The sequence below is a fragment of the Pelecanus crispus genome, chromosome 3 (genome assembly GCF_030463565.1).
Source record: "Pelecanus crispus isolate bPelCri1 chromosome 3, bPelCri1.pri, whole genome shotgun sequence".
Taxonomy (NCBI): Eukaryota; Metazoa; Chordata; class Aves; order Pelecaniformes; family Pelecanidae; genus Pelecanus; species Pelecanus crispus.
In genome coordinates this window covers 80,645,477-80,669,046 of record NC_134645.1, presented here as the reverse complement: position 1 = coordinate 80,669,046, position 23,570 = coordinate 80,645,477, and the positions used below count along the sequence as shown (strand labels likewise).

General features: G+C 35.9%; 2 protein-coding genes across 2 annotated transcripts in view; both read left to right on the top strand.

Moving 5' to 3' along the window:
* The window catches only part of FOXO3 (forkhead box O3), a 272,533-nt gene that overhangs the window by 193,164 nt on the left and 55,799 nt on the right, over window positions 1-23,570 (top strand). The window lies entirely within an intron of this gene.
* ARMC2 (armadillo repeat containing 2) overlaps window positions 1-23,570 on the top strand; it is a 63,917-nt gene that overhangs the window by 5,640 nt on the left and 34,707 nt on the right. The window contains exons 4-8 of the mRNA XM_075708082.1: window positions 925-1,093; window positions 2,369-2,576; window positions 16,169-16,239; window positions 20,023-20,115; window positions 23,023-23,198. Coding sequence (XP_075564197.1) covers window positions 925-1,093; window positions 2,369-2,576; window positions 16,169-16,239; window positions 20,023-20,115; window positions 23,023-23,198 — 717 coding nt within the window. The remainder of the gene's footprint in view (window positions 1-924; window positions 1,094-2,368; window positions 2,577-16,168; window positions 16,240-20,022; window positions 20,116-23,022; window positions 23,199-23,570) is intronic.

Here is a 23,570-nt window from a genome sequence, read left to right as displayed (position 1 = left end):
TCTTTTTTTTTCCCAAAATAAACCTGGAAATAATTTAAACTATTTAAATATTGCTATATTGCATTATAATTCTAAGTGACATTAACAAGAATCAGAAGACAGATACTTGAGTCAGCTTTCTTGTGTAAGATTACTAAAACAGAAAAAGGTCATGAGCTTCAACATGAGCCAGCGATGTGCTCTTGCTGCTGAGAAGGTGGCTAATGGTATCCTGGGCTGTATTAGGAGGACCATTGTCAGCAGGTTGAGGGAAGTGATCCTTCCCCTCTACTCAGCACTGGTAAGGCCATACCTGGAGTGCTAGGTCCCATTATGGTCTTGCCAGTACAAGAGAGATGTGGAGCAACTGGAGAGAGTCCAATGAAAGGCCACAAAGATGATGAAGGGACTGGAGGATCTCTCCTGTAAGGAAAGGCTGAGAGAGCTGGGACTGTTCAGCCTGGATATGAACACATTTGAAGTGTTCTGGAAATGCTACTTTAGTGCTCAAAAACAAATCACAAAGAATAGATGTGCCTCTAGAATTGTTAGTGCAAGTCTTTGGCACAACTTTTTTTTTGACAAATGAGCATACCACAGATGATGTTAAATGAGTATTTGAGGGGAATAAATAATTCTGAGTTTCAGTTGCTGTACTCAGGCTAGTTTTTATTTGTTTTCTGCACCCCTGAATGTTTCCTTTTAAATGGCTTTCTGTGGTGATAATGGTACAGATATCTAGCTTATTGGAATGCCGGAATGGTATCAGTAGATTCTGCATATGAAAATTTTTTAATGAGCAAACCTATCTAACTTTCATCTGTTCTATTCTGAACTTAATTCTTTGTATAAATCATTTGGTTTGGTTTTTTTTTTTTAATTTTTGCTTATATGAAAATGAAATTATCTGTGCTTTCATTAAAATGTCTTCTTTATCTATCACAGAAACCAATACTAGTCAATTTTGCGAAAGATGAAGATTCTTCCATTTCCCTTCCAAAGCCTCCTGCCGATGCTGCAGAGATTAGAAAAGTCAGCAGTGCTCGGGCACGCTTATTTAGAAGAACATTTCAGGGAAATTTCCTTTCTGCTAAAATGGTTCCTCCTGATCAGAGTAAGAATGTTTTGATACATATTATTTCCTAGAAAAATAACTCAATGATGGGTTTTAGTATTGTTAATTACATGAATTATTATATTATATTATATTAAAGGACCTACATCTCCTTTCAGACTAAATTTAAAAATAGTTAAATGGCTTTAAGGCAGTTTTGAAAATGTGGTTTCCAAAAATGATACTGGCTTTCACTTCTGAAAGTGAGTTGAAAGCTACTCAGGTGCCTTTTTTTTCCTATAGGTTTCTGAGTAATGGAATTTTTACTGAAAGTTTTCTTCAGTGGGTAAAATTAACATTAAATGCTGAAATTTTTAAAGACATAATGAGATGGCATCATCTAAGGAGATTCCCTGATGGATTATTGAGCATAAAAGGAGGAGTGAAAAGGAATGTTATGTCTTGACAGGCCTCCAACTACATCGTGTTTGTTGTTAAGAGTTTCGTTAGTGGAGACTTAATAAAGGTCGCTAAACGTAGGATTTAAAAGTAATTTTCTTGCAGATGGGAAATGACTTGACATCTTGGTTTCCTGCACATTGGCTCATAATAAAACATGCTGGAACTCTGTCTTTAATGAAGACTCATTTGTAATAATGACAATTCTTACATTGCCTGGGATTGTTACTTTACATGATAAACTGAACATCTCACTTTTTACTTCATTGCAAAATAAGTCTCATACTAAAAGGACTAAACTTTACTTCATGATTATGTACATATTCTATAAATATATATTTACATCATGTACCCCTATATATAGTTTAATCCATTAGCCTTAATAAGTTGAGGTTACTAATTGGAGAAGTTGAGAACCTAATGTAGTTATAGCCTGAGCTTGCCTCTTCTCCCCTTTGGGGATCATGCAAATGTTCGTATAAGTTTTTTGTGTAGGATCTTATCACATGTACATAACAAGGTGCAAGATTAACAGCTACCTTTTAGTTGAGTTCCTTCATAATATTCAGATCCTGAAATATAATCACTACTTTCATGAGGTACAATCCACCTCTCTGTAAAAGGGAAATTAAAAAAAAAAATTAGATGAAACTTTAAAATGTTAAAACACAAAACCAAAAGACTTTAAGAAATGGTGTTCGTAAGAAGACTTTGACTACTTTGCTCTAAATAGTCTTAAGCTTTCTCACCTTTTAAATTGATACAAGCAAATTTTGATAATGTAATGTGACAAACAGTAATTAATTTTGAGCTCCATCGCATGTATTTATTGTGTAAGAACACTTGTACAAAATATATTCTCTTTGGCTATTTCAGATGAAGAGAAGCTAGATTCTGAAGAACCAGCTATGATGAGTAATCTTTGCAGAAGTAATGATAACTGCTTAGCAGAGCAAAGGTCATACACAGCATTTAATGATGAAAGTAGACAATTAATTGGTAATGAACATATCGGCGGATTGGAGAGGGAAGACTTCCTAAAAGGGACAGCAGGAAAACTTTTAGTTCAACCAAGAGGAGAAAGGTTGGTATTGCTTGAGTATGGTAATGTGTACCTTCCACACAACCCTCTTCCTAGATATTCAGTTGTGCAAGTATCAAAATGTTTAAAATTGATGGAATTTGAAGGTGGCACTATTTATGCATTAAAACAGAACTATGTTTAGATTATCAAGGAAAAAAAAATCTTTACACTTCTGTTCTTAGGAAGTTTCTACACTCAAAAGACTGATTTGTCCAAAAATTGTTGGTGGGAAGTTGCTTGATGTGAAATAACTTTGTCTGATCATTAACATTTCAGAACTAAGTCTTCTAATAATTGCATATAGAATACTCAAGTTTAAATTCAGTGTGTTTGTTTTCACAGTTCAAGCCTCTTGTTTTAAGGTGCTATACATTCTTCCCTTAGGTCCACAGATGAGTAGAGCCATGTTTTCAGTTCTGGTATTGGGGAAATATGTGTTCATACACAAAAACCAAGCTTAAACTCATTGGCAATAGAAGCAGAATTTTTCTGTGGCTTTGATTTTTTTTTCTTTTTTTTTTAGTTCATTTTTTTCGATGACCAAACAGCTGTAAGAGATTAATGAGACTTATGTGCCTGCAGTCTGTTTTTACTGAACATAATTATTACATGCATTCTGTAATTCACAATTAAGTAAGGGTGGTTTTTTTTTTTATTCAGATCTGAATTCTTGCACAGGGAGGAATAGTCCGTGGCACTATGTTCAGTAGGCATATCCATTGCTGCATTAGTAGTTGGATGAACAACTGTTTTGTGATAATAACATTGACAGATATGACAATCTCTACAACAAAGAATGAATAACACTTTATTTTCAAAACACATCCTATAAACACTCGGTCACTATTAAGTATAAATGTTTGCCAGCAGATACCTTCTTTCTAGCATGTTTTTATGCTTAGGAAGAAATTATTTCCATGGATATTCTTAACTACCTTTGATATTAAGGAGTATATTCTTAATTTTATAAAATGAATCACCTTTCATTTACTAACTTGATGATGGTACTGAATAGTTTAGAGAATGTTGTCCATTGAGGCTGTTACAGCAAATGATACATAGCAGAGCTATCGTAGCACTCTTATATTAAACTGAAAGCAGGATTTAAAAAAAAAAAAAAAAAAAAAAAAGAGACAGATTCTGAAGGACTGGAGACTTGTGGGAGCAAAGAAAAAGTTTCATGAGTATGGAGGGAGGGAAAATGAGAAAATAAGCCCAGCGATGAAAAATTATGGGTGAATGATAAAGCACCAAGGAGAATGCGTCAGTGCAAAATAATTTTCTCCTATTAAAATCAGTGGCCCAAAAGACTACTTTTTAGGTAAAGACTGTATGGATTATCATACTATGTACGTTACTGTAATTTGACTTTTATTTAGTAAAGCTGTGGTGCAAAGTACTTTATTGTTGCAGTTGAAATGGGTAGTTAGTTAATGGTGTCCAAGTGTCTCTAGTAAGAAAAGGTTGGTTGATACTTCTACTAATTGGAAAGAATGACCTTTCTTCTGAGTCACAATTTTAAAACTTGCAGGTATGATTGAACACTTAACTCATTATGCATCCTTGCTATCTGTTCAAAATTATATGCTTATCCTTTATAAGCTTGAAAGCTCCGCAAATTTTTCATTTTGGTTTTTTGTTACTGGTGCTTTTTGCAATCACCCATTTGTATGGCATTGTGTACCATAATCATTGAGTTTTCTGGTAGCCTGAACCACAGAATGTCATGATTTACCTTGATTACCTTGATAATTTTTGAGAATGACTGGCTCCTCTATCGAAATATTCTTAGGAACAGGCAAAAAAAGCCTATTACCAGAAAGATTGCTCGTTGCAACATGAAGCCTTATAGGACATCTTCAGTTAGGTTTTTCAGTCTAAGAGGAATTTTAGAAAATATAAAAAATTGAAAGGGGAAAATGATATATTTTCAATTTTATATTCTTCAAATATCGTTATGCATATTTGAAGTGTAGGTTGTCAAGGTTCATTCTGCATAAGCTCCACAGGCTTAATTTCTTTATGACCTGTTCCTTACTTTTCTGACTCTTAACATGATAGCTAAGATACTAATGATTCTAACCATAAAAGATGGAATGTTAATGCATGTAGCTTGTTATATGTGTGTTTGAACTAGGAAGAATAAAACTAGAGGTAGTTGAATCTCACTCATCACTTAAATTACATCTCAAATTACTGGCCTTAAGATAATACAGAAAAATGTTTTCCAATCTTGTTCTGACTAGTTTTCTGCAAAACAGAAGAGTAACATAATATTCCTCCCTCTTTCTGTGTTGAATGCAAGATCTGTATTTTTGAATGGTGCATCTTTACCTTCTCCTGTGGGTTGTGCATGCTTTCTGTGTACTTGAGACAGAGATGATTTTTGCCAGTGCTGCCTAAGAGATGCTGCCTGTGCTGCTTTAGACCCTTGCACCAAGGATCACTAACAACATTTAGGTGCTCATATGGCTTAGAGTACCAGACATACCTGCAATGCTGCAATATGCACAAAAATAATACAAAATGCTTTCCTTTTGGTAAAGGACAAAGATCCCTCATCTATATCAGCCCAAGCAGTTCATGCCATCATATGATGGAATGGCTCTAGGTAATCTCAGCTGCTCTCATACATTCTAACTCATTGTTAAGACTTCTGCCAATAAACACATTGTTCTAGTATTCGCATATGATACTGCACGACTCTGGCACACCTTGATCTATATCCTCTTCTGAGTTCAGAGATGTCATTCTTCATCTGACAAGGCGGTTGAAAGGTATTGCAAACCTATCCTTCAGTATAGTTTGAGTTTGGTCTTTATAGAAGTTGTATATAAAAGGTTCCAGTATCATAGAGGGGTCATTGCAGTAACAGAGTTTTGGAATTCTTACTCAATAGAACATGTACAGGTACTAGATGATTGCTATGACTAGATTGCATCAGCTTCCATGTCATAAATACTTGAGACATCTTGTATGAACTTCAAAGATATTTTCGATGTAAAGTACATTGTATTCAGGGATAATAAGATGAGGGCTTAAAGGAATGTGAAAACTTTTATTGCCTGTCATTCTCCATGTGAAGCAGTTGTGTCAGCCACAATTCTATATCCCAGTGATTTAAAACGCTTGCAGGAATTAAGCAACAGGATTATAGAAATAGTACACTACGTACAGAAGAAGGTGCATGAGACTCCTTACTCCTCTTTCCCACAGTTCCTATATATGTACCAAAGTAACATTGCTAATAAAGCTGTGTTTCTGTTAATGATGAAACTGTAGAGCATGCCAAAATAGCATGACAGATTGCTGCCATTAATGCTATTACATTTATTTCAAAGAGAACTGAAGGGGAGTATTTTATTCCAGCAAGAGACTTGCTCACTTTGCATCTCAAATTCTTTTGTTGTCCCAAGGACTGATGAAAAGAGTGAACAGTGCTAATGAAATCACTACTGCTTTATAAAGATACTGAGAGGGGCGAAAAGGACCTTTTGAGGGGAAGTTGTTTGTCATTTTGTTTGCAATTCTGTTTTTCAAATAACCATCCAGTTACAGTAGAATAGGTATATTAATTGAAGCAGATTGAATTTATTCACATATTGCCTTAGGAAGGCAAGGAGCAATTTCTGACAATCATAAGGAAGCTAAGTTTTGTTTACATCTTCATCCAGCCATTGTGCCTTGCCATCTATTGTGATTGCTAGAAATGAAACTTCTGAAATGTTTTCTGCATTCATCTATTTCAACAGAAGTGTCAACAGTGATGGCAGATTTGCTGATGAAGAGCAACAGTTTCCCTGGTGAGAAAGGATGAATTTTTTTTTTTTTTTTGGCCGCCTCCTCCAATTTCTCAATATTCTGAAAGCTTAGATGTCATTCCAGGACTCCTTAGAAACATAGGTGCCTTCAATGAGGAAAAGCTTGGTGGCAAACAGTTGATCCCCAAGTGGCCTGCTCTACACTTTTTTTTAATAAGCGATTTCTATAAATAGGTACAAAAGGAGTAGAAGGTACTGTAAAGGAAATATTCTGTGCCCTGTTTTCTATCACCATCGCTGTCCTTATTAAATGCCTGTTTCACAGAATCCTTGAGAGGTATTCATCAACTGCTTCCGTAAGACTAGTTTCTCTTTCTTGTGCTTTTTAGAGTTTTGGAATGCTTCAATGGGAAATGATAAAAGCAGGGGACAAGTGAATACTGGAAATCACTTCTGTCTCATTGCTTAAACTAGCTTCACATCTGTGTCCAAAATATTAGTTCCTTTTCTCCTCAAAGCAAAGGATTCCTACGGAGGAGATAGTTTTATTTCCTGAAGGGAACACCCATTCTGTTTTGCTCTGGATGAATTTTTGAAATGAATGACATGGTGTGAATATTAGTTTGTTATATGGTTTAGCTGATACTGCTGCAGATTCTCCAGACTTCTTGCAGGATTTGCCTTTTCTCATCATGTATATTCACAACTTCTGGAGTTCTCATAAAGACATGGAAACAGGAAATTAATATACTCATAACTAATCTTTCTCTACTTCTGCCTTAGTTCCACTAGCTATTGGGACCACTAATTTAAGAAAGAAACAATTGAGTGGTGGAAAAGCTTTCACAGGTAGAGCTTTCTACAGTGTTTTCCAAAGAAAGTATGACACCTGCCCTTCCAAGAAGGTCCCTGTTTTTGTATAGGGTTAGGGGATACTGAGAGAAAATTGGGAATGAAGAATTCTTTTTTCAGAACTTTTTATAGACTTCTGAAGAAAAGGACAACAGGTAGCTGTTATCTTCGGTCTCTTCACTTGTGTGAGAGAGAGGGGAATTTAGGCTCATTTTTACTGCCTACTCCAAAGGGAGTCTTTCCACTCTGGTCATTGGTTTCAGGATAAGGTCATTGGTCTCCAAATCTGGGAGATCTAGGTCTTCAGAGTCCTTATTACCAATTGAATGGCAATTCTAGAATGGGAAGGTGTGCCATGCAAGGGGTAAGGAAGGAATGCCAATTCAGTCCAAGTAGGACTATAGTAACAATGGATTTAGACTGAATTTTTGTTTAGAATGAGAATGCTTATATAAGATTCAAGTTAGGAAGATGAAGATGCTGTGGTTTTCAGACTCAAATACATTTAGGCTAGTATTTTAGGTGTTTTTTATGGTTAGAATTAGGCTATCAGTTGTCTGCATGCTTAAAGATACCCTGCCACAAATAGATATTATTAATATTTTCTGTATTAGGCAGAAGATGCAAAGACTGTGAAGAATAAAAAGGGTAAGGATATAGGTTTTTCATCAACCTCTATTATTCTTTTAGGCCGTACTATTTAACATGTTCATGAAGTTCTTCATCAACAGCCTGTATAAATAGAATACTATATTCTTTTTATCGCTGGAGCTGTTGTAAGTAATGGACTATGCCCATGATTGCATTTATAGAGGAATTGTTATTTGCTCATCTTTAGGATGACTCAGAATGTAGTTGGCCTATTTGTCAACATATTTTTGCAAACTATGTTGCCTTTCTACTATTTATCCTTTCTCATATCAGTAGTATCAGTTATAGTGTCAGTTATAGTTTTCACTCCTTTTGTTTTTGTCTTTTCTGGTGGCGTTACTTATGATATAATACTCTGCAATTCCTGAAATAATTTCAGGACATCTGTATTATCAGTTTTTCAATTATTTGCATGCTTTTGAAAATCTTTGTAGCTGAGAAACAGGACTGACTAGAGGTTTGTGTAATTGGTTTCATACTTTAATTTATGTTTCTTTTAGCTGTCTGCAAGTAATTTACTGTGTCTCCATTATGTTTTCTAAAAGGAAAATAGTCTTTAAAAATTGAGCTGTCATACTAATTCTTTTTTTTTGAGGCACACTTATTTATTTCCACATTGTGTTTGTATCTATCTTGTTTGTCCCTGAGATGACATCATAGAAAGGAAAGTTCAGTGGTAGTTGAGCGAAATAGGGACATGTTCTCTTAAGTGGCTCAGTGAAGGTCAATTCTTTGTCTAAAAAGATAGAGTACCTTTCAGGTGATAAGTTATGGGTCAGGAATAAATCACCTGGTTTAAAACAAAACAAAACCCGCAAAAACATATTCCCTACTATTCAACCAATGAAAGGCAATACAGAAAACTAATTCTGTTGTCCTTTTGGCAACATAAAAGGTCTGGATAGTATAATTAAAAGGAATAAATGGATTAATGAAAAATGCAAGTGTTAATTGGCATATGGAAAAATTAATTCCTATGAGAGTGAATGATAAAGCAAAACACTAATTTTTTCTCATTTTGCCAAAAGCTAAAAACAATTCCTATTAGTTGCTTTGGCAAAAATACCAGGATGTTGTTTACACTTCCTTTCAAAGTCTACAGAACAATGTCTTGTTATTAAAATCAGTAACTATGGTTTAGAGTTAGAACTCTTGTTTCCTGGTGAATAAACACTTATGGTCGAAGCATCACAGTAGCAGAGGACTTATGTTCTAAAGCAGTGGCTCCTAAGCATTGTGTGGCTGAATGTTGTCTGAGAAAGCCAGTCGCAGTCTCTCTCACTTGCTCCAGCTCCACATCTGATTCCCTTTCTCCTTTGCCTTAGGGTTCTTGCACCACCCTGTCCCTTGCTGCTGACTCAGGGTCTGCTGCATCATCCCTGTTGCTCTGATTCCTAGGATCACCGTTAATTCCTTTTAACTTTCCTTGGAGCTGCCATCCTTCTTCTTGAGACGAAGGTGCTGAGTCTGGCTGTGCCCTGATAAACTTGGTCTAGAGCCTTAGGTATCTTTTGCACTGTGCTCCCCAGTACTCCAGCCAAGAGACCTGATGGGCAGTTCATGAGACCACAGTTCTGAATAATTTAGAAAAATGATCACTGACAGTCAGTATATAAGCAATGCATTGGCTGATAAGACAGAGGGTTGTGCAGCCATCCAGAGGGACCTTGACAGGCTGGAGAAATGGGTTGACAGGAACCTCGTGCAGTTAGTAAAGGCAAGTGCAAAGTCCTGTACCTGGGGAGGAACAACCCCAGGCACCATTATATGCTGGGAGCCGTCCAGCAGGGAGGCAGCACTGCGGAAAAAGACCTGGGGGTCCCACTGGACACCAGGTTCATAGAACAGCTCAGGTTGGAAGGGACCTCAAAAGATCATCTGGTCAAATCTTTTGTGGAAAAAGGAGCCTAGACGAGATTATCTAGCACCCTGCTCATTCATGTCTTGAAAACCTCCACCACACCTGGTCCAGTTCTGGACTCCCCGGTGCAACAGAGATATAGAGCAGCTGGAGAGAGTCCAGTTATGATGGAGTCCTTCATATGAGGAAAGGCTGAGAGAGCTGGGACTGTTTAGCCTGGAGAAGAGAAGGCTTGGAAGGGGTCTTATCAATGTATATAAATACCTGAAGGGAGTGTGCATTGTGATGCCCTCACTGGTTGTGTGACAAGAGCTCTTCCTTCTCCCCCATGGCAGGCACTCAAAAGAGGTAAAACTAGTTATTTACCTGTGACTGTTCTTTTTTCAAGACTTAGTGGTTGTATATACTTTCACAACACATCCTTGCAGTTTTTCTCTTTGTAGCCCATAGAATTTGGGAATCTTTGGTTGAAAGGAAAATACACAACTGCTTAAATAGCCAAATGATCCTTATCAATAGAAGGCATGCCATGCTGGATACTGCTAGCATTAAAAATAAACCCAGATTACAGTGTAGATGTAGTCATTCTCGGAATATACATGTCAGTAACATCTCAAAGAATAGTCTTTCTAAATGGCATATCTGTTTCAAGATTACCCACAATCAGGGGGACTGAGCTCTGATCTAGTCTGAAAGAACACCTTTGTGCCTAGTAGTCCTTTTGATACATGTGGCTTGCCTGAGCAAGCCCCCAGGATCTGCTTAGCATTGCTCAAAATCTGTTTGTCTTACCACGTAGTGAAGTGTCTTGATTTTTGGGTGTAGATACGTCATGTCTAGCTTTCCAATACACAAAACATATGTTTGTAAAATCAGATGTTCAGTGCTTGTATTTATGTATAAACAGTCTGCATCTTTTACTTATTGCAGTGCCTAGGCTGTTTTTAGAGCCTTGTGAAAAGTTAGAAATTGCTCTCCTAGATGTTTGAAGACCTGAGAACATTGATATATCAAGGATCCACAATGAAATTTGTAAAAATTTGAGTCATACTTTTGGATTTTAAATTAACTGGAGGAAGGGAAGTTTGTGGGGGCTGAAGTGGGTGGAATGAAGGAAAATACTTTGGGGAGAAATTGAGTGACTATTGGGGGAAAATGGAAGAAAAAAGAAGAGGGGGGGAATGCAACAGGGTGAAAAACATGAAGGCAGAAACTAAAGGAGAACTGCAGGCAGGGCACCCCAACAGCACCCTCTATTTGCTGGAGGCATTTAAGAAGCTTTTTGGTCACTGTTAAAAGACACTGAGCAAGGTGGACTTTCAGCGTGACCTATTATGGCTTTTGTATATTTTTGTTACATAAATGGCTAGGGTACTTTTAGATTAAGCACAACTGGGTTTGTTTACCTTATCAAAACAAAGACAAAAAATAAAAGGGCTCTAAAGACAAACAATGAAACTATCAGGGGCTTAGATTTGTTTACGAGGAAGGAACTTAGATGAGAACAGTGGTTCTATAGATATAGAAAAATGCTGTGCAGATATAGATGTGTAGAAACTGTGTGCTCATAATTACAGATGTGTAGAAACTGTGTGCTCATAATTACAGTTTTCTGACTTAAGAAAAAGGGCATGGAAGAAATAAAAGGAAATTGAGAGGCAATAAACTCAAATGCCTTAGAAATTTGTTTTAAAATAAACTGAATCTCACCCCCCAACTAAATATTACTTTACTTTAGAAAATGTTACTAGAAGTTAGCAATGAGGCCAACATTTTGTCAAGAGCACATGGATGATAAGAGATCTTTCACATGGTGGCAACACAGCCTAAGGCTTCTTATCAGCAAGGAACTTCTGAAGAGGTTTTTCTGTGAGTGTCTGTACTTCAGTTTTATGTCTTCTTCTGACACACTAAAAACAGGTAGTTGAAGACAAGCCTTTGGACTAACTAGACCATGTTCTGTTTAATATTTTATAAAATGTATGTAAATGCGTGTTCTGTAAATTTTAGTATTACTGTAGTTTATGCAGGTGGTGCCTTCAGAAGGCAGTGTGATGTGTGTTTTTCCAAGCTATCTTCCAAGTTATCTTTTCTAGTTTAAATGTTGCTGATGTTTGAGATTTACTACTATTTGGAAAGCTTTGTATGGAGTTGACGGAGAGAAAATGATGTTTTGTTAGTCAGTTTCCATAAAGTCCTTGGATGTTAAGCCTAATACTCATTCTATTTCTGTTGATGGAAACCAGTTTGTTTCTTCTGATGTCTTCAACCACCCCCCATCCCAAAGAAGTTGCCTTAAGCAGTCATGTAGAATTCACTAACAAAAGTTACCTATAAATACAAAGTTAAGGGTGCTCTGCAGAATCTTGTTATCTTCCGGATCACAAAGTTGGTAATTCATTTTCATTTTCTTATTTAAAAAAGGAAAATGAATGTATTTCCAGACACCAGCTACTGTCTAATGCATATGGCTTCCTCACAGCATTTACTCAAGGCATGCTACGCACTGTCTGCGAGTAGCTCACTGCCTTTGTAAGACTCCGTTCAGATTCTGGTTTACACGGGATAGTCCCAGTTCCTATCTCTACTCCAAGAGAGAGAGTCCACAGATTCAGTTTACATGGGTGCAAGAGAAGAGGCTCATAATCTCTGGAGGAGCATGTAAGATCTTGGCACTTGCAGAAGCAGATAGTATGAGGCTTATGGCCTTTTCCATACCCACTGCCCTTATCTTTTGCTCATTCCACGTTATTCCTACTCTTTTCTTTGAAAACTAACCTTCATATTCTTCATCCTTTATTGCACTATCTCAGTTACTTTGCTCATCTGTTCTTTTTCCACTTCCATATTTTCTAGTTTTGCCTCCCAAAGTTGTAAGAATATGTAGGTGTTACAATAACCTTACCACGAGGAGAGGAGAGGGTGGTGTCTAGAGGGAATGCCTTCAAGTTCAACAGTTCAGAAAAGATGATCATGTTCTCTTTTCTTTCTAGTTAAGCTTTGCTACCTCACTGATCAAAGGTGCTTGTTAGAGACAATTCTGTAGAGAAGCATTAGCTTGTTTGTATTAGGCTGTGTGTCCTTCTTAGCTGGTAACTAAATAATCAGTGGGGCACCAGGGCTGCATCTATACTAATAGTTAATAAAAATTAAACAGAGGAGTTAGTCTCTGGCTTTGTGGCCAACTGTTGTATCATGGGTTATGTTAATACAATGAAAGTATTTTTAACGTCCTCCCTACCACACACAAAGTACTGGCAGGGATTGTCCCTACCTTTGCTTGTCTGTGCCCAGGCATTTATCAAGGAAAGTACTACCTTTCTTGGGCCAAAACCATAACAGGGACTATGCTAAGGGTCTAACTGTATGGAAAGGCATGGCCCAACATTCAGGCCCATTGCCAGACTCTGTTGGTTTTTTTTTTAACTCTTACAAGTAAAGAGGTAGCCAGATTCTCAGATGTTTAAGGGTCTGCAGTATGAGGAAAGAGCCCAAGCACTATTCCTCTATTGGGATCTTACACTCATATTTGTGAATCAGACCCTGCTGTTGTGTGCAACTTCTTTGGAGGGAACTAGCCCAATTCTTTGCCTCTGGGATAGAGTTCTTAGAAATGCAGTTTCCCCTGGAATACCACTGAAGGTGAGAATTTGCAGATTTACCATTAACAAGAGGCTTATGGCGAGAACAAGCAAGTAAACATCTAAACATGCAGAGTTTCTGAATAAATGCTGCTTTCACTTAATGATGTATTCTTTCACCAGGGAAAAATACTGAACACACTACTGCAGTGCTGGCTCACCTTCCTTTTGGAAGTCCTCATAGTCTGTGTACATTCAAGAAAGCAGTGTTCCTCATAGGGGCTACTATGATCTCCCTTATATGAGAGGGATCCAGTTGCCAAGTTCTTTTTCCTCTGTAAATCATCAGAGCCTCTGTCAGTTGATTTCTTGATGAGTCCCTTATCAGATGATCAGATTTCTGCCAATTGACTTTGTTTCCAAGGCAACCACTCTCTTGACAAGCCAGTTCCCTTCAATAGTAGGTAACTTATTTTTTAGAGTAGGTTGATTACATTTTAACTGCATAGTACTTAACAAGATATTGCTGCTTAAGTTTCAGCCCTACATGAAAGTAAAAAGATAACAAAGAAGCAAAAGTCTCTGTAACTAAAATGGAGTTGGCAGCATGGTAAAGATACATAAAGGGATTTTATAGTCTCTCAGAAAATGCATAAATTGTACATACTCCCTAAAGATAAGCCTGCCCACCAGTCATTCTCATTTATGTACATATTCAGTGTATTCTTTTTCTGCAAATAATGAGAGTTCAGTTAAGCTGTTTAACTTATGAAGGATGTTTCCCAAAAGTACGGATAGTTCTGTGAATACCAACAGTACAGCAATCTGCTTTCCTACTTGCATAGGTCTCTAAACTGGTTGATACTGGTGTTTAAGAAGTTACAGGTTCCAACCAAACTTTTTTTTTTTACGCTGTTCAGACTTTGACATGGTCTTACTCTTCATCTCGCGTATGTGCTGTTTCTATTCATAAGTGTTCATGTTACCACATCCGTTGCTTTAGTGTCTTTTCTGTTCAGCTGCTTTTGTTTCCTACAGAAGTTGCAGGATTGTCTTTGTTGAGGTTTCTTGGATTCATCCTGTGGATTTACATTTTAGGGGAAGAGGCACAGACAGGATATATTTACAAAACTTTTTCTGAGAAAAGCAAACTGAAAAATCCGTATTCATATAGGCAGATAGTATCATCACCATGCCTAAATATAATTCTGAAGATATTGATTTCTTAATATATCTGGGTTAGTATTAGGTGACTGAAGTTGTTATTCTCTTGCTTATCCAGTGTCCTTTCAGGTTATAGTCTTGATTTCAGGGCTGGCTGAACCTCATAGAATCATTTCTTAAACTTTTAAAGTTTGTAGGACAAGGTATTCACATAAATGGAACCAAATTTTGATTTCTATTAACACACTGAACTGTATTTAATGTGTGCTGTAGAAACTCTCTTTCTTACAGATGCCAGTATATTTTAGAGTAGAGATGCAAGCACTTGGGGGGGGGGGGGGGGGGTTTGGTGGTTTTTGGGGTTTTTTTTTGAAAGTATTGCTTCCCCAGAGGAGTAGGAATTGCCATATATGAGCTGAAAAAATTTCAGGATAGTTTGTGTAAGCATTTGGATTTTGGAGCACTTAAATCCTCATGCTGTAAAAAGAAAAAAAGAAAGCATTATTCACTGTTAGCCATAATGAAGCAAGTGTTCCTCTGTAATGTGATTGCTTGGGAAATTTTTGACTGATCACAGTGAGCTATCCAGTCCCTTTTGTAGGGAAGTGATGTTACAAGAGCTTTGTCTTTTATTCTGTCTCCATCTGTTGATAGGATGACTTACATCTTCTGTCTGGACTGGCAGACAGGATTTAGGCACCAGTCCAGCACCACATAAACAACAGTTTAGCTTTAAGCCTTATAGCAACTAAATAACAGGTTAAAAAAATTGAGATAACATTGCTAACACACTACTGTTATCTTTAGAAGGAAATTTAGGAGATTAGGTTGTATTGGTACATGAACTATAAATGGAATAAGAAGTGTTAGATTAAACATACACTGAGAACAGAAAACACAGATTAAGATCTTTGTCTTCAGTACAGAATTTAAAGGAGGAAAGATTCCTGTTTAATAGCAAAGAGAGTCTATATCTTGTCTATTTCTTGTAGAACAGTGCTGCTTGAGTGTGTAGCTAGGCAAACAGAATAGATTTATCACAGATGTGTGTAGTTGTTTCCTCTGGCCAAAGAAACACTAATCATACAATCAGCAGGAATTATGGCATTACTCACTGTAGCTTTACAAAGAAATGACAACATATGTGTTTCTTGTACTAACAGAACTAGTGACCACTACGCAGTTAGCAATAGTTCACAGACAGACCTGGAATTTCTAATATTTGCATTAAAGGTTACTAAAGTGCTTCTTTCTTTGAAAATTCTTCTCATTAGATCTTTTAAAAGTGTTAATTCTGTCAGAAGAAGTCACTGTCCTTGTGAATGGATGAACTTACAGTTTTAAGCTAGTTGAGTTTATATTCAGTTACTGAAACTGATGATAAAATAAAAATTGGCTCTTTATGAGTTTAGTTTGGTTCAGCTTTTGGTTTTATTGTACAAGTGGAAATGCTTTAGGTTTTGTGTTCCATAATGGTGACCTCTTGTGGTGTAAATATGTCAGTATTTCTGAAGTAGCTTTCTGTAATAAATTCTGGAGGAAGTTGTATTTGCATGTCATTTTTAATGAGCAGATAACCTACTAACTTAGTAAAATAAGTTATAATCTTTTCCATTTAGTTATTAATACGTAGCTCTCATACTGAGTGCATGTGAAGAAAGAAGCATTTTGAGCATTGTATTCTGATATACTTTGTGTGTGTGTCTATACTATATCTTTTAGTGACCAGATGAAAAAGCCTGGTACAAGTTCATCATGGCCCAGGAGTACAGGCTGGAAGAGAAGAGTAACAGGTACTTCCTAAGGCATTTCAATCTCCAGTCAAAAATGTGAAATACAGTCAAATAGAAATAATCTCATTTTTGTGATTTGAAGATCTTTTTCTTCTTTATTCACTGAACAATATTTTTGGTTTTCTAGATGTATTGGGGGATTTTTACTGTTGTTGGTAAAAAGAAACAATATTCAAGAGATCTTCACTGTAAAAATCTGTTGATATTTTCTCTCTTGTTTTTCACATATGTAGGCTTAAGAATTTGCCAATCTGTTAACACCTTGTTTGCCCATCACTTTTTGTAAACTGGCATAGTTGCACAGAAACTAATAAAGTTATGCCAAGCTATATTAGCTGAAGATACAGATTCTGGATCGCCCTGTAGGGATGCATTTTGCTAGTTTTACATAACAGATTTTAATTAATATTTCCTCATAGCTGGCACGTTTCATACGTGGCAAGTGCATATTTGAGAGTCTGGTATGGAAACCTGAAGTTTCTACTCTGCTATTATTATGCTTTATTACTATTTTTCTAGAACTCAGAAGTTGCATTATTTTGGATCGTTCTGTTGAAGGCTGTAACGTGCTCTGCTTTCATTTCCTTCAGAGGAGCTGAGAGTATTTACCATGTCATGGGAGTTAGTATTCTGTGGGGCTGTATTTCTCTGTTTATAAGCCTTTTAATTTATTTGTGCTAATTTATTGGTGCTATTGAAAAATCATGTGTGTTATTAGGATTGTTTCTTTTTATATCTACTTTTTTTAACATTATGTAGCTTCCTTAGTTTGTGCATACTTCATCTTTAATCCCAGAATAAACAATGGGATAGCAGTAGGAATTCTCAATTATTTCTTCTTTATAGTGGGGTCCTGGGAGGAGTGTTCATTTACAGATTATTTCTATTTTCTGATACGATTTTTGTTTATACTTTCGTATTTTAGAGAGGAGGTAGACTGTTTTAATACTGATATATTCGTAGCCGCTCAGTATTCTGTGATAAGGCTAAACATCATAAGTCAGGCAGTACACAGCTTTTGAAAGCTCAGTGTTGCTAAGGCTCTTGTATTTACATGCTAAAACCAGCAACCAATAAATGTAGACTGATTAGTGATTTTTTTTTTTTTTTGACCAGAATGCAAAGTTGTGGTTAAGACCTATGAAAAACTGAGACAATGAATTTCAACTTGCTGAATTCTTTTGCTTGAGTATTTTTGGTGTTGAATTGTGAATCACTCAATTAAAAGGTTCAGGACAGCTTCTGCAATATTTTAAATACAAGTAGTGCCATAACTTTTGATCAGCACCTTAAAAATTTCCCAGGACTGAGACACACGCACGTTTACAATTTATTAATGTTGCTTTTCTTTTTCATGATGTATTTCCTGTTCATTCTTATTGCTAGGATTAACATTGTTTAGTAAAAGCTGATTATCTTTTTTTTTTCCTAGTTGCAAGAGATATTTGTTTAAAAAAATTATGCCATTATGACTTTTAGGTTGCTATATTTTTCTGACGAATGTGACACAACTGCAGCAGAGTGGCACAAGACATCAGTTCTTTTTGTTCTGAGCTAAAAATTGAATGGCTTTGTTAATTTTTTTCCCAGTAGAAATTTGGTCATATCTGCAAATGCATACATGAACTATTCTATTTCTTGCTTAATAAAGTTAAGCATGTGCATAGTTAGAAAGTGAGTCTTTCTAACTAAACTTTCAGTTTAAGAGAGGTAGCTACAAATTGGAAAGAAAAGAAATAATTGGGTCAATATGTGGTTTTGTGGCAGGAAGGAACAGTGCAGACTATTCTAGTGTTCTCATTTCAGCTGTGCTCTTATATTATCCAGAGCAGAACTTTCACTTCATTGCAAATGCTGCATAGTGTTTTATTAATTAAGCTACTCATCGATGTAAATAAGGCTATTAACTCATTTGATATAGAAAATAACAAAGGTCTGCAAAATAATAATATTATTACCTAATTACATGTACTTATACTAATATGTATATATGCACACACCAACAATATGTAGTTATTGTAATAACATACTTAACCAGCGTATTACGAAACAGCAGCATTTTTGTATAATCTGTTGAAATAGATATAACTGATAGATTTATTCTGTGTAAAATATAGGTAGACAGTTAATACAGATACACAAAAAGAGTCTGGATATTTTTTTAAAGAGCAAGCTTTTAAAATAGTCAGGAAGTTTTTAATTGCTTCACTGTTCCAAGTAATGCTCAGTAGACTGTCATTTTTTAAGGTCTGAGATACTGTTCTCATGATGCAAACCACTCAATATCAGTGTTCTCATGTAGTGCAGTATTTTTTGTGTTTGATAGTGATTACATTAAGAATTTACATTGTAATTTAAATGCAAGAGCTAGTAATGAACAGTAGGAGACACTTTCTGACAAATCTGTCACTTAAAAAAAAGCACATATTCTAGTCTTAATGGCTTTCTTCATGTTATTTAGTGGAGTTGTGTGACTTTTATTTCCCTATTTAAAAAAAAAAAAACAACACAACAAACCAAGCCCCATCTTTATAACAAAAACTTTGGTTGCCTGCAAGATAAGGAGCTTAACCTAATCTTGAACACCAAAAATATGCCTACATGCACCTTGTAAGCAATTGTTAGATCCTTCAAAACTTGAGTTGCACAGAAACTCTGGCTCTCCAGCTGTAGTGGGCCAATGGTCAAGACCAGAATTCTGTCGCTTCACATAGCGCCAGGTGAATGTGAAAAGGATGTTCAGAAATTCAGAATAATTCCCAGTGATACTGCGTCCATATGAAAGTCAATCCCGGAATCCACTTTTTAATAAACCGTGTTTCACCATCTCCCTTGTCCAATCTGAAAAAAGATCCACGTTCCCAGTCTTGTTTCCAGAAGAATTCCAGACTGCTGATTTTTTTTGGTCTACCGATTTTTAACTTGATGTTTGCTGATAGACTTTTTTTGTCTTTCCTTTTCGAAGCAAAGTATAAAAAAAGCTGAAATATTTTTAAAAACTTCTCTTTGTGAAGTGGACAAGGTCTGAGTCACTGTGGAGGAAATTAGTTTAGGGTGTCCAAGAAAACTGGGAGCTGGTTGCCTTCAAGGTTTCTGACATGTTTATTGGAGGCAAAACATCTTTCAGATATCTGTAGCTTGCTATTCATTTCCCAAGATGCTATGTGAGAAATTGTTTAAAGTAACAAAAAATAGGAAGGAAATGTGCATTTTACAAAAATTTAGTCGAGAAGTTCTCAAAACTAATTGCATGAAGTGGTTAGAATTGCTAACAGGATGTAATAACTAACAAGACTGTTTTTCCCTAAGTGACCAAAGTGTCAGTTAATCAAGCTTAGTGTAATATTGTGCATGTGTACTAGATAAAATTGTACAATCCTAGAGGATTGTCTGTAGTATGGATATTTTTTAACACAGAATAAGCTGTCACGTGGACACAGAGCTGAAAAATAGTAGGACATGTTGATGTAAAAGTAGTCATTACCTTCCAATTCAGTGATCAAATGAAACATTAATGTCAGCAAACAAAAACAAATCTGGCTTTACAGTACAGCTTTACATATCAAAACATTTATCCATCAAGTTTTGTTTGAAACTTTTGTTTTTGAGAAAATGTAAATAAAAACAAAAGATTGAATAGGTAGAATGACCCAGAATATAGTGAAATGTGACATTTTTAGATTTTTTTTTCTGACTGATGAATAAAGTATTTGTCGCTATTTATTTGTGTAGAAGTTGAAACCTTCACTGAATATGTGCTTTTGTTTTGAATGTATTTTGAAGGCTTAGAGGATGAAACAAGAACAAATGAATCAGAAGAGGAAGAAATCTTTTGGCATATAAAGATTCTACCAATTCTGCATGAACTGCAAAAAGGTGAGCAACACTGTTCTTCAAAGGGTGTATTTTCTGTACTATTTCCTGCAGGAAACATGGGACTCATTTGTGTTTACTACAGAAGAATAACAGTAGTTGGACTATGTAGCCTTTTATGCTTTCATATGTTCAGTGACTTTGCAGTGTAAAACTGGCCTGGGCAACTGTCTCTGAGTGGCTCTGCTTGAGCAGGGGGGTTGGACCAGATGACCTCCAGAGATCCCTTCCAACCTCAACCATTCTGTGATTCTGTAAAAGAAATACTGGTTTAGAGAAGATCTTGTCTGATTATATTACCTTATTTTAGACAAAATAGCTCTGCCAGCTTAGCAGTTGGTGATGAGGTAATAATTTTAAGAATAAAGTACTGCACAGTTTCACTGTTTTAAGCATAGACTGTATTGAAGGTCTCAATTAATTTTAGCAAACTTAATGAAAATTTCCATTTGTGCTTAAAGTGTTAGATGTCTCAGAAAAGTATGTCATGACCCAGAATATTGAAGCAAAATTGAGTGAATTAAGTATGGCTTGAAAGATTGAACTCTGAAATCCATTTTAACATTTCATTCAAAAGGTTGTTTAGTTGCCTTCTGTGGACATTGCATTTATTTGAATGGTGGGAATATAGGAAGTAGGTTTGTTTTTACAAGTGGTTAAAAGTGAGTGTCAAATTAGGAGATTGATTCTGTTTTACAGGATCTTGTGCAGTGTTCATTATAGCGTGGTACAGATTAGACTTTTTTTTTTTTTCATAATTTTGCAGATGTTGATGAGTATGAAACACCTGTACAGCACTGAGTGATTCCCAAATTATATCATCATTTTAAAAAGACAGGATTCTCATTCCCACATCTGTCACTGATATATAGAAAAACAGTGATCAGGAAATTTGAAAACAGCTATGCAGCCTCACATTTTCCTTCTTTAATGCTGAGATTGTCAAGTATGAGCCACCAAGTTAAAGTTTTGCATAGCAAGATGTTCTTTATAGGTAACCAAAATATTATTTAGAGGTAAAATCTAATCATGCCTTTCCCTTGTCATGAATGTAACTAAGGAAAATCAATGTTCATTCCCCTTTTCCTCAGTCTTTGCCTGATTTGGTTAGTGTGTTGGGGTTTTTTTAGCTTTTTTAAAAACTTGGTTATGGCTTGGTTTTTCTAATAATAGATTAAATTATCTAATGATGCTTTCTCGCCAGCTGATTGCATGTAGCACTATAAAAACCTTAAAGTTAAGAGTTTTGCTGCTGGTTGAATATTCACACAGATTGTAACTGAATTGCATTATTGCCTCCTGCAGCCACATGTTATATTGCTTTATTTAGGCTGTTTATTGCACAACTGCAGTTTTTCCTATCAAAATGAATATTAGAATTCCATAATTTGAATGTTTTGAATGGGTCTGTTGGTAATTCAATATTTTTTTAGTTTTGTGTGCAGTCACTTGCTTCATACCTTTCAGCTAATTCCCTGCACATGCATTTAGGTCACATTTAGTTTTTTATATATTAATAGAAAAGCCTTTTTCTTCCCATTTCTCCCTCAAAAATATTTTGCAGAAAGCTTTCCATTCAAAAACAAATCTGAAGTTTAACCTGGAACTTAATTATTGTCTAAAATCTTATAAATATCATGTGCTTGAGATGATTGTATATGATAAAAACAAATAAAATTCTAAAGTCTCTTTTTCTAGAGGAGCAAATACTTTAGTTTGTTACATTCCAGTACCCAAGGGAGGATAAGCTTCAAAAATGCCCCATGGGATGAGTGATGAATAATTTCTGTTGTTAATTTTGATGAAATGGAGTGGAGACCTTTTTGTCAGTTTTGTCAGTTTTGGTTCCTTGACACTCCTGTTTCACTGCTTACTGGAGAAGAGGGTTTAGAATTGAGCTAAATTTTGTTAAATTTTCTGTCATGATGGGAGTAGAAATGGAATAGTCATTGCTGTTCCCTGAGTATGATGATTGCAAATTGAGAGCTTCCAGGCACTGCTTGGCATGTGAGGTGGGTCCTTGAATCTGGCTACAGGTTTGGGGCCTTAGATAGAATGTTTGTTGCCGTAATTTCCTGTCCATCACAAGTGCTTTGTCTCCTTGAATATGACTCTCTTTCAGCTATGAAGTACATCCTGAAAAAATGCAGAGTTTATACCGGCAGTTTAAGTGGGTGTACATGGTGCTTTATTAGTGTCACCTTATAGACAAAAGCAAATGTAAGAAAAGAAAAAAAAAAAAAAACACCTCACTTGAATTTTAAAAGTAGGCAAGACTTTTCCCTCTAAATGAAACATGTACATGATTCCATTGTGTTGAGATGCAGATTTTGTAATAATTTACTGCAGGTTTTATTTTTGTACTTTTTAAATAGTATCTAAGGGACTCAGTTTAAGGAGGTAGATGACTTTTTTCTGTCAATAGGCCAACAGTCCACTCAAATATATCTTGCACCTCTACTATGCATTGGAGAGTTCTAGCGAGTTTTTACATTCACTTGTCCTTATTCCCAGCAAGGTTTGATATATTAGGTTATGTATATGGGCAGAAAAATATTCCTTAACTGTCTCTTTTTCACATGTAAAGTTTGGTGGAGCTCCTTAAAGAATGGTAGACATTTGCTCAATCTGATTATTAAGCATTAAAGGTAAGTTTCATTTTAGCTTTAGGTATTGTTTTGGTTCTGTGACTTCTTGGCTTGAGTCTTTTCTTTTTGAAAGAGCAGAATAAAACTGTTTCTGAGGATTGCGTTACAATTTTAAGAGATTTACTGGGCACCTTATTTTTGTTGTTGTGCAACCTGTTCTTTATTTCATTCTCCAGTATCTTTGTCTATTGAGATGCTCTGGAAAAGGTGGCACTGATAATTATTTTTTATTTTTCTCTCCCTTCCCACCCCCTTCAAGTAGAAGACAATATAGAAAATCTTTGTCTGGCTTGCACCAAGCTCTATCAAGCCTTGAATGAAGGAAATATGCTTGGGAAAATATATAAAAGAAGAAGTGTGCTTCTGAAGACATTATATAAACTTGTAGACATTGATTCAGATCCACTTTGCCTGAAGCTGGCAAAGATTATTCTGGCTGTAAGTGTTTTAAAATGCTGTTTGGTAGAATGTGAAGATCAAAATCGTGAATTACAACTTGCATTTAATTTTTCATTTCATACTTTTAAACTGTGTATAAACTACCCCTTTCCTAAGCACAATTTCTTGCCATATGGATACTAGTCTCCCATTTATCCAGATCAGCACTTGTTGGAGCCTATTTTTTGCAGACAAATTACCTCTGGGGGAGGAAGGAGGGACACAAAATTGGATAGCTGGTGTATGGTGGCAGGAATATTGCTTAGGCATGAAAAAGAGACAGTGTCCTAAGCTGGGATACACATGCAGGGTTTTAAACAAAACAATAATTTAAAAAATAACTTGGAGATGAAGCTTAGTTTTTCAATAATA